This window comes from Gobio gobio (assembly GCF_949357685.1).
Source record: "Gobio gobio genome assembly, chromosome: 17".
Lineage (NCBI taxonomy): Eukaryota > Metazoa > Chordata > Actinopteri > Cypriniformes > Gobionidae > Gobio > Gobio gobio.
Window position 1 is genome coordinate 40,467,068 of NC_137110.1, and position 12,881 is coordinate 40,479,948.

Sequence of the window (12,881 nt, forward strand, 5' to 3'; positions counted from 1 at the left end):
AGCTAATATGGACCAGGTACTAATATGTCCCTTTAAAATGATTGATCACCCTAATGCAGAGATCTTCAACCCTGCTCCTGGGGACCCACTGCCCTGCAAAGTTTATTTCCAACCTGCTTCAGCACACCTGCCTGTGTATTTTCAACAAGTGATCCTGAAGAGCTTGATTAGCTTCACCTGTGGGTTGGAGCTAAACTTTGCAAGATAGTGGGTCCCCAGGAGCAGGGTTGAAGACCTCTGCCCTAAAGGCTATTACATACTCCACAAGAACAGAGAAAAAAGTTCTCGCTCCTCGCAGCCCTGGTTTGGAAGTTCTCGCAGCTTGTTCTTGACATATCATCTGAGCAGATTGGTCAGAAAATTAAACACATGCTGAAGTGGGCGGGGCCTCTGAGGACTCCCTAGAAGTTCGGCAAGTGCTTTTCTAGTGAAGTATGGAACGTCCTGGCCAGAATTAACTTTGTTCTTGTTCTTGCCACCTCGAGAAAACAAACAAATTTCTTTGTTCTTGCGGAGTATGTACCAAACTTAATGCAATAAGGAGAAATATATATATATATATATATATTTTTTTTTTTTTTTTTAAATGCTCGTGGCAAATAAAGGCAGTGAATAGTGACCAGCAACAAGCTTTAAAAAAAAGATGCAAACGTATTACAAGATGGTCCCATACGACATGTGTTGTATATCCCACATTTTCTGTGGGTAAAACATTAGGTTTGGTAAAAAAAACAAACCGAAATTCCTTGGCTGTTGGTCTTCTGTGCATGGCTGCATGACGTTCTCTTTCATGAGACTCTATTAGCATTGCAGTTCTCGTTCAGAACTAGCATACACACAAAAAAGCACACAAGTTGTGGGAAGTCAAGACTAAGAAAAGCACGACATGCAAGGGATGCATGGAATCATTCTGTGATACTCTTGTATTTTTTTTTTAAAGCTTGATGCTGGTTGCTATTCACTGGACGAGCGTGAGAATGACACTTTTTTAATTTCTCCTTTTGTGGTCCGAAAAAGAAAGAAGGGCATACAGCGTTAAAACAATACCAGTGTGGGTAAAGAATGACTTTCATTTTAGGGTGAACTATTCCTTTAAGGGGAAAATAAGCTACAAAGGTACCTTAAAGGGATGGTTCACCTGAAAATGGAAAATGTTGTCATCATTTACTCACCCTCAAGTTGTCCAATACAGGGGTTGGTAACCAGTATAAAAATACTTACATAGTATTTTTTTTTCCTACTGTGGAAGTCAATGGCTACCATCAAGTGTCTGGTTACCAACATTCTTCAAAATATCATCTTTTGTGTGAAGAAAGAAACTCATACAGGTTTGGAACAACTTGAGGGTGAGCAAATTATGACAACATTTTAATTTTTGGGTAAACTATCCCTTTAACTTTTGAAAGGGTACCGCTGACATATGTTGTACTTTTTTTTTTTTTTTGAGAGTACAGATGACCTACTACATTAGCCAAAATGTCCACTGGCTCCTACAATGCAGTGTGATCTGCTTGACTTTACATTTCCAAAATGAACGATAATTACAGCCATTCATTTTTTGATCAGACTCAAGCCACAAAAATGATTAGACAAAATTAAATGCAAAATATATATATTTTTTTCTGTGTTTGAGGAATATTGCCTTCTGTTTCAGTTATTATTAAATAAAATAGTGGGCACTATACATTGTAAACTGAGCAGTATTCAGAAAGTATGCAAGGTTTCCATTTCAAACATCAGCCTTTCATATGACTCACATTAAGTCTTCAATGCAAGCACCATGTGCCCTTTTGACCACCACACGAAAGGCATTGCAGAGAGAGTTACGGAAAGCCAACTTGTACAAGGATGCTATCTATCTATCTATCTATCTATCTATCTATCTATCTATCTATCTATCTATCTATCTATCTATCTATCTATCTATCTATCTATCTATCTATCTATCTATCTATCTATCTATCTATCTATCTATCTATCTATCTATCTATCTATCTATCTATCTATCTATCTATCTATCTATCTATCTATCTATCTATCTATCTATCTATCTATCTATCTATCTATCTATCTATCTATCTATCTAACTAATCTTTCACTCTATCTATCTATCTATCTATCTATCTATCTATCTATCTATCTATCTATCTATCTATCTATCTATCTATCTATCTATCTATCTATCTATCTATCTATCTATCTATCTATCTATCTATCTATCTATCTATCTATCTAACTAATCTTTCACTCTATCTATCTATCTATCTATCTATCTATCTATCTATCTATCTATCTATCTATCTATCTATCTATCTATCTATCTATCTATCTATCTATCTATCTATCTATCTATCTATCTATCTATCTATCTATCTATCTATCTATCTATCGATCTATCTATCTATCTATCTATCTATCTATCTATCTATCTATCTATCTATCTATCTATCTATCTATCTATCTATCTATCTATCTATCTATCTATCTATCTATCTATCTATCTATCTATCTATCTATCTATCTATCTATCTATCTATCTATCTATCTATCTATCTATCTATCTATCTATCTATCTATCTATCTATCTATCTATCTATCTGTCTATCATCTAACTAATCTTTCACTCTATCTATCTATCTATCTATCTATCTATCTATCTATCTATCTATCTATCTATCTATCTATCTATCTATCTATCTATCTATCTATCTATCTATCTATCTATCTATCTATCTATCTATCTATCTATCTATCTATCTATCATCTAACTAATCTTTCACTCTATCTATCTATCTATCTATCTATCTATCTATCTATCTATCTATCTATCTATCTATCTATCTATCTATCTATCTATCTATCTATCTATCTATCTATCTATCTATCTATCTATCTATCTATCTATCTATCTATCTATCTATCTATCTATCTATCTATCTATCTATCATCTAACTAATCTTTCACTCTATCTATCTATCTATCTATCTATCTATCTATCTATCTATCTATCTATCTATCTATCTATCTATCTATCTATCTATCTATCTATCTATCTATCTATCTATCTATCTATCTATCTATCTATCTATCTATCTATCTATCTATCTATCTATCTATCTATCATCTAACTAATCTTTCACTCTATCTATCTATCTATCTATCTATCTATCTATCTATCTATCTATCTATCTATCTATCTATCTATCTATCTATCTATCTATCTATCTATCTATCTATCTATCTATCTATCTATCTATCTATCTATCTATCTATCTATCTATCTATCTATCTATCTATCTATCTATCTATCTATCATCTATCTAATCTAACACTCTAACACTCTATCTATCTATCTATCTATCTATCTATCTATCTATCTATCTATCTATCTATCTATCTATCTATCTATCTATCTATCTATCTATCTATCTATCTATCTATCTATCTATCTATCTATCTATCTATCTATCTATCTATCTATCTGTCTATCATCTAACTAATCTTTCACTCTATCTATCTATCTATCTATCTATCTATCTATCTATCTATCTATCTATCTATCTATCTATCTATCTATCTATCTATCTATCTATCTATCTATCTATCTATCTATCTATCTATCTATCTATCTATCATCTAACTAATCTTTCACTCTATCTATCTATCTATCTATCTATCTATCTATCTATCTATCTATCTATCTATCTATCTATCTATCTATCTATCTATCTATCTATCTATCTATCTATCTATCTATCTATCTATCTATCTATCTATCTATCTATCTATCTATCTATCTATCTATCTATCTATCTATCTATCTATCTATCATCTAACTAATCTTTCACTCTATCTATCTATCTATCTATCTATCTATCTATCTATCTATCTATCTATCTATCTATCTATCTATCTATCTATCTATCTATCTATCTATCTATCTATCTATCTATCTATCTATCTATCTATCTATCTATCTATCTATCTATCTATCTATCTATCTATCTATCTATCTATCTATCTATCTATCTATCTATCTATCTATCTATCTATCATCTATCTAATCTAACACTCTAACACTCTATCTATCTATCTATCTATCTATCTATCTATCTATCTATCTATCTATCTATCTATCTATCTATCTATCTATCTATCTATCTATCTATCTATCTATCTATCTATCTATCTATCTATCTATCTATCTATCTATCTATCTATCTATCTATCTATCATCTTCTGATAGACTGTATTAACTTCAAAACAGTTAACCTTTAAACTACTTTAAACTGAAAGTGTTAAACTTTTTTAAAAACTTTTTCAAACTTTCTGGTCAACTTCCCAAGCCAACTTAAAGCCAACTTTTTGTCTCGACAAACTTTTTAATCTAGTTTAAGATTGGAATAGAAAAAGCGCCTGGCAAGAAATAAGAAAGGGATATCCTGTAGCAATCATCAAACATTGGTTCGCATGAATTAGTCCAAGCACTGGATTAAAAAAACTGGGTTGCTGTTGTAAACAATAAGGCAAATATAACTAAATAAAAGGAAATTATGAGGAATTCAATATATCCCTATAAAGTTTAATTTAAAAAAAATTCTTTAAAAAGACAATTAGAGATGTAAAAGCATGTGTAAAAATCACAAACTTGGACCTGTAATTTAATTCATCCCATGGATTTTTTCAGTCATCACTGGCTGTAAAAGGTTATGGCAAACAAGGTCAAATTTGAAATAGTTTGAACTTTGAGCGACGCATTACAATGCTTGACTGGCACGCTGCCACTGGAGGTAATAGCTGATGTTTCTCTCTTAGAGTTCTCTTTATTGGGCAATGCTGATGTGAGTCATGTGAAAGGGCTTTTACTGAGACGTGCAGCTGTGTTTACTGAGAGGTACAACGCTCTCCATGATTTTGCATTCCGTAATTCATTTTCTATGATTACATTTTTTGTGTGCCCCTATCATGCTTTTTTTAAAGGTTCCTAATTTTGTTCCAACAATAAATTTACACGCATCAAAGGTAAAAAAACACTTTAATTTTCTCATAATATACATTGCACATCACCTCATCGTTCAAAGATTCACTAAACCCCCTCTTTCCAAGAGCCTACTCTGCTCTGATGGGTCAGATGATGCAGTCGTTGTGATTGATCTACCGCTTATAGCACATGTCAGAAACGGCCATTACCATATCTGAATTCCAACTCCGGAGGCTTCCTCAGAGCTGCTATACACGGTGATATGAACAGTAACAATGGCTTTGTTTGTTTCCTGATGATTCCAATGAGTCCTCATCCTTTGGAAGAGCAAGCCAAGTGTATTCGCAGCACAGAAAACAGTGTCTTCTCAACATGTCGACAACACGACCCAAACTCTTCCAGGCCTCAGATACAACTACAGTATTTGAGGACGGGTCAAAGTAGACGGCATGCGTGGGCAGCCAATAAAGACTATAGGATGGCATTATGCAAATGTTAAATTGTTACAGGAAGTAAGACTGGAATTGCTGCCGGCTCGTTTCAGGCAGTTCAGAATCCTTTCAGAATCTTCATCTTAGCATGTGTTGGTGCAGGGTACGCTTGTTCGCACTTGCCTTTCGCCACTTGCCTCGATCCAGGGCATCATCGGGTGGTCATTGTCCAGGTGGTGATAAATGATAGGCCGTTTTCGCCACTGTCTTGTCTAGGGTTGGGTATCGTTTGGGTTTTTTTTTTATTCCGGTGCCAAACCGATACTTTTAAAACGGTACTGGTGCCTAAACGGTGCCTGAACCGATACTTAAAAAAAGGCCACAAAACGAGGTGGATGACATTAAATGGCTTTTTATTTTTTTTATTTAAATTGAACCATTTATTAAAAGTTTAATGTATACTTAAACGTATGAATATAAATAAATACAAAACACAATTTACTTAATTACAAATTATTATTGACTTATTTACAAATTCACAGTAAAACCTAAGCCACCTAACCCAACTACAACAAGCCTAAAATAACTCTAAATAACAGTTACAGTAATAACAGCAGAGTCTGTATTCTTGGTATGCTACAAACCAGCTTCGAGCTTCAGCTTTATTGTGAAATATGGTCATATTCTCTGGCTAAATATTTTAGAACGCATCGCCTTAATGTTTCCATGGCGACGCGTCATGACACACAGCAGCCGCAATAGCGCTGACAGCGCAGCTGTATCGGGTTTATTTCGGTTTTTATTTTTATTCAAAATATTCACAAACTTCTTAACTGTGTCACAAACTATCTGATGTTCAAATGTGTGAGTGAATGTGTGTTAGTTGATCTATAAACCGCAATGGGTGGCGTCATGTTAGTTTGCGCCTCAGAATCGGATCTGTCGGATTTACAACACTTGAGGAAATACATGAAAGGAAGTGACCAGTGAACTGGAACAAGAATAGAGTAAACTATGTAGTTACTAAATAATGTGCATGTATCTGATGTGAATAAAACAAGTAACGTTAGTCAAATTATAACCGTCTGAAAGGATTGTCATAGCCGCTTTCATATATCAATGTGTGTTTTTTGCTAGTAGCCTACTTATGAGCATTTAAATGTCTGAAAGCTGAAATAAACATGATGTGGTTGAAAACACTGAATAGTTGTCATGAGTTGTGATGTGACCAGCGCTGAGCATCTCTCTCTGGCTCGGTGCCAGCCAAAGCGCGAAAGTACGTTTGAATTTTGGCACCGAAATGAGGAACCGAAATCTGCGTTCTGATTCGGTCCGGTACATACCGGTTATATAAGTAGGCCTACCAGTATTGTACCATATAAGTACCATATTGGCACCGGGTTTCGGTACCCAACCCTAGTCTTGTCGGTAGTGTAGGGTACCGAAACCCCTATATAACCATTATGTAAGCGTTTTGTGGCTTTTTTTTAAGTATCGTTTTGTGGCTTTATTTTAAGTAAAATAAGTTTTTTTAAGTAAAAACCCAAATGATACCCAACCCTACTTGTCGGTGCTTCTGAGGACGTGGTCATACCAGCAGAGTTGGGCTTTGTGTATCTTGTCGACAATGGTTGCACGCCAATGCGCCTTCGGACATCTTCGTTTGTGATACGGTCGAGTCGCGTGAGGCCGAGGGACCAGCGGAGTATCTTCAATGACATGGGGTGCCTGCTTGTGTCTGAAAGAATGCATCCAGAATCAATTTATTAATTTCTTAAAATTACAGAAAAATAGTCCCAATAATTTACTCAACTGTTGTTGAACAGCTAGTCAGCCACCCTGCCCATCCCTATATCTGATCAGGAGTTGATAAAATAGAGCGGAACAACAGAAGAATGTGGCTCAAAAAGCAAAGAACAGGAAATTGAGGGTGAGAAGAAAAGAAATGAAATAAGAGAGGATACAAAACGAAAGCAGATAGATAAAGGCATCTGAAAGCCATACAAGAGGGAGAAAGCGCAGAACAAGTGAACAAATGTATCCACTGTGGGAGAGAAATAGAAAAGGGCAGGAAGAGAGACGGATGGAGGGGGTGCAGCCGCTTGGAGACAGATCGGTGTGGCTCAAAAGAAGAGTTTAGCTTGAGGAAAGCATTGCCCCTCCTCCAGTAGGATCAAACATGTTTTAATGTCTGAGAGTAAATCATTGATGAGCTCTGGCTCATACATTCTAAATCACACGCATACACACTTAGAATCAGATATGTTCTATCGACGTGGAAACAACACTTCCTTCTTGCTCTGCCTCACATAACTGAGCAACGATACGCAAGAATCTACAAAAACACACACATAAAGGTAATGACAAAAGACTATTTTATGAATAGTGTAAATTCGGACACTCTACTCTTTTCACGTACTGTTTTCCACCTAATATATTGGGGAAAAAAACTGTTAGAAATCAATTATTGAGCAAATAAAAACTAAATCTGTGCTCAGAACCTTGTTTTAGCCAACAATAATGATTTATATTAAGAGCAGTGGTGGAAAGAATACAAAAAAAATTGTACTTAAAAGTATTGATACTTAAGAAATAATTACTGTACTGATAAATAATATGACTCAAGTAATAGTAAATCAGTAGTTTGCTGAAAAACTACACAAGTTACTGCGTTACAAATTACTTTTTCTATTTTAACCCAAAATGAGGCGATTTTCCTGTAATGTTGGTTTCTTTCATACTGGAAGCGGGAGGGCACTCTCGCACAGAAAGTCCACAAGTGAGACTCATTTAAATATTACAATTATGACGTCTCAAGAAATCCCTTATATGGACAAATGTATCAGATATCACTACAACTGAATAACATACACAGTAAAAAAAAAAGTCAGTAAAAATAGGGCACAATGTACTGTATCAATATGAAGGAATTTTGTGTATTGTTTTTTTTTACCTGTATTTTGAATTACACATTGCATTAGTTTGTGTTTTAAGGGTTAACGGAAATTTCCGTAAAATTACTGGATAATGTAACAGTACATTTTCCATTTTTATTTTTTACAGTGAAGATAGAGACAGATAGAGACGACTGATGAAACATGAAGACAATAAACATGATTGTGATGATATACAGTGGTGCTTGAAAGTTTGTGAACCCCTTGCAGAATCTTTGAAAATGTGAATAATTTCAACAAAATAAGAGGGATCAATCAAAATGCAGGTTATTTTTTTATTTAGTACTGTCCTGAATAAGATATGTTACATAAAAGATGTTTACATTTAGGCCAAAAGACACACTATTTTGCTCTGGCCAGCGTAGCGCAAATCAATTTGTATCTGAAGGGCAACGCTAAACCCAGCGGCCAGCGCAGAGCATTCCGCATCCTATCGGTAAGCCCCGCCCCCCTTAGTTACTGTTGCTAACTCGGACAAACAAACGGAGTTGCTATATCTTACAATGACAGCTGTCAGTGTGAAAACCTTATCCCAAGATGTTTTTGGACACAGAATGTAGCGTATATCCCATCCGAAGGATGGCCAAACTTTACTGATGGTTTATCAAGTTTATTATGTCCTTTTTCACTCCAAAAAATAATGGTAAGAGCTGAACAAACAAAACATAAGAAGTGTGCATTAACGTCTCATTCACAAACTATCTCCGTTGCATTACCATTAACATACACAGCAAATTACACAAAAACACTCAACTAACACTCATCCAACTAACAGTAAACAAACATATACACAGACCGTATGCCTTTTCGAGGGTGCAGTTAATAACTGGTAAACTTTGTATCTGCAAAACAACTCCGATAAACTGCGTGCAAGCTCTTTCTTTCACTACCCGTAGACTATAATACCCATCAAAATAGGATTCCTCCTTAGTAGGACAGATAATGTAGACCTTAAACATATCTAAAATTAAATTAATTTACATATAACCAGTTTAATATGGAGAGGCACCTAAATGTAGACCTTCGTGTTTTTGACCTACAGTGTTACATGACGTGAGAACAGTTAGTTATTTCGGTTTGTATGTTAGCAGGGGCTTTAATCGTAACTTAACGAGAGTATGACAAACAGAATCCCTGGAATCAGTGTTACAGTACCTCAGGCACGACATTTTAGCATTTTTGTAGCATAAACACCATCCAACCGATGAGAGCTTCGGATTTCCCAATGTTTCTCTATGGCATCTGCGTTCAAGGGGAGGGGCTTACCGATAGGTCAATTAAGCTCCGTTAATGTGGTCCGCATCTGGAGAAAGAGAGAACGTGCAAGGAGCTGAAAGGGCTTGAATGAAGCGTGTTTGGCTGTAGATAAAACTACTCAAGGATATAGCACTGAAATATCATTACCACAAACGATCCTGAGTGCTTGTGGTATGATCCGACCTGCTGTTTTGACACTCTGCTCAAAATCATTGGTTTGTTAAGTGTAAAACATCTAGTAGTTTATCATTCGTTTGGTGTTTCTTGCACAATAACATCTTTAGAGTTTAAATTGTGTTCATTGAACTGTTTTGTATGTAATTGGTATTGTGATTGGGAACAACTTCATTATTTGCGGGGGGCTGGGGGGGATTGACAACATCAAGATGTCTGTCAGCCATCGGCGATGGACGATGGCATCGTCTATCGGCCTAACCCTACTAACATTTTTCATTTGATTGTAAGCGACAAGAAGAAGGTGATTCTTCATAAAATGCATCTTAGCCCATTGCTAATCTCTCCGTTTTAGCACATCCATTTATCTTGCTTTTATTAGCAACGTTACACACCATCTCATACTTTCTGAATCTAAATGTGACCACCGTGCAGCAGCTCAACCCTGACACTTCATACTCCATAATGTGTGGAAAATCAGGCCGTTCTTTTACACCCACTCAAACCAGCATTTTATTTCAGGCTAAAAGCTGCTGCTTGACCCATATTTAGCCTTCAGAAGCCCTACCGTGCTAGGTTTACTTAGATCTTTTCATTTACTGCCAATTGCTGCTCAAGCACTGCAAATTTGCAATTAGCGCCGTCCTAATTGAAGTGCTTTAGTCATGTGCTCTATTAAAGCTTAGATTACATTGCAAATACACACTGAACACTGTTCATTTCTTTGGCATAAAACCACTAAGGTAAGGTGTCTCTGTGTTGATGAACTGGCGGTAACGTCAGATTTTCATGCAGGCGAGTCTCTGGCTGTTTGCCATCAATAATCCGTCACAAATCACTTTTACGATTACGTTTTTATTTTGTAGAGAAGCTAATTGGCTTATACTGCAGCCAGTGGGCTCATACCTATAGCAATAATCAACCAATTATTTAACCATACACCTCATGGCTTCTGCTGTCATCTATATGGTCGTCTAGAAACCCCTGACATTCAAAGATTTAATTACATATGTTTTTTCGGTAACACTTTACAATAAGGACTTTACACTAAAAAATAACAATACTTCTACAGCATTTATTAATCTTAGTTCATGTTAATTTCAACATTCACTGTACATTATTAAAATCAAATGTTATATTTGTTAACACTAGTTAATGCACTGTGAACTAACATGAAAAACAATGAACAGCTGGATTCATATGAACTAATATTAACAAATATTAATACTGTAACAAATGTATTGCCCATTGTTAGTTCGTGTTAGTGAATACATTAATTCATATAAAAAAAATAAACCTTATTGTAAATAGTTAGCGCTTTTTCTCAAATGTAAAAGCATTATAGCTGGACCTTTGCATGTTATGGTTATTTTATGGTAACTTGGCCATGTTATATATTTAAAATAATCAAATAAAAACACACTCACATTTTCAGTTAATTGGTACACTAAACATTTTCAGGAGTATACAAGCATCACAAGAATTTTGGCTTTGTTTTTGTCATTCCCACTACAATGTCATTTCCACCACATCTCAGTGTAAAAAATGCTGTCATTTTACAGAAAAGACTGTAAAAATGCTACAGTGGAAAACTGGTTAACTGTATGATATCATATCTGGTGAAAAATTATAAATGGTTTATCATCACATTATATGTAATTTTACAGTAAAATTGGAAGTAAAAACTGTGAATAACATGTGCATGACCAGTCACATATATTGTATTTAATTAGTTTTGTTTCTTCTTATTTTTTTGTTGTCAGAAACTATTTTTATTGCACTACTTTAGTTTCATCATGTGTGTTACCCTGATAGTGTTTTGTCCCTATTTACTGTTTACGAGCATTGGCCATTTTTATAGACGGGCCACTTATGATGAATTCTGATTCATCGCATGGCTTTCTATTTTAATACCAGTATTATTATCATGGTTATCAGTACATGGTTATTGTAAGGTACTTATTTCAAGTAGATTTGCATTAACATTAAATCACTTGATGTTACGCTTAAAATGAGTAAAATATACAGGCACCAATATACCATCCTGTAACACCTGAAACATTATCAGCATTTTTTTATAAAGGATTTTTTTATTGTAAATTTTACAGGATATTTTGAAGTATACGTGTATATATTATTTTCTTTTCTGAATAAAATGACCAACTTGTTTGTGTTGCCAAGGCTACTTCCATACCTAGCATTCTAAGTATCCTCAATAAACATAAATAATATTTGTAAACTTTTTGCATAACCTTACAAAATGACATTTGTAATTGATAGGCTGGTGTGGAAAATGGACATTTGAAATGACTTGATTGAAAATGAAGCACTATAAAAACCTCATGACATGACCCCCTTTAAATCCTTCAAGATCTCTTATCTCACTTGTTTTCTCTCTCTTTCGCTCTCACCAGTTAACGAGGGTTCGGCAGAGATCAGTCAGAAGGAGACATCAACGTGCGACATTTGTCAGTTCGGGGCAGAGTGTGACGAGGACTCTGAGGACGTGTGGTGAGTCACAAACACGTGCGAAAGCTTTTCACGGTCATGATGTTCTGTTCTTCAGAGAGCCGGAGGGCTTCAGGAATATGGGGATGTGTCTAATGGTATGTATCAGATGCAGAGTCTTCTGCAGGCCTGTTTCTGTTCTTCCTGGCACTGATTCTGATGGCTGATAAAGTCTACGGCATTTCACTGTAATACATTACAGCGCATAGCCGAGGGTGCGTGCTGTATGGTGTGCGCTGCAGTAAATAATCTCTATTCAATTGTCCCTCTCTCTGTCTTTCCATCTCCTTTCTGTTGTATTCTTCATCTCTATCTTGCTCCCCTTTTAGCTTTGCGATATCTCTTGTGGTATCTGTCTATTATCTTTATTGAGGCTTATGATTAATGCAAGAAAAACAATTTGCCAGTAGGGTAAGTAAAATAAACTGAATTCAAGATAAGTAAATTGATCCTGTTTTGTAGATGTTTAGATATTTTTACTGGAAATCAGGCCAAAATACTGATTAATACCATTTTTGAGTGACATCAGCCGAACAGGAAACTAATTTCCGAGTGATGAATAATCATTGAATTCAG

The 12,881-nt window shown here is 35.2% G+C and overlaps 1 protein-coding gene across 1 annotated transcript in view; it reads left to right on the forward strand.

Moving 5' to 3' along the window:
• tmeff2b (transmembrane protein with EGF-like and two follistatin-like domains 2b) overlaps window positions 1-12,881 on the forward strand; it is a 104,895-nt gene that overhangs the window by 58,945 nt on the left and 33,069 nt on the right. The window contains exon 5 of the mRNA XM_079841092.1: window positions 12,212-12,308. Within this exon, the coding sequence (XP_079697218.1) occupies window positions 12,212-12,308 (97 nt within the window). The remainder of the gene's footprint in view (window positions 1-12,211; window positions 12,309-12,881) is intronic.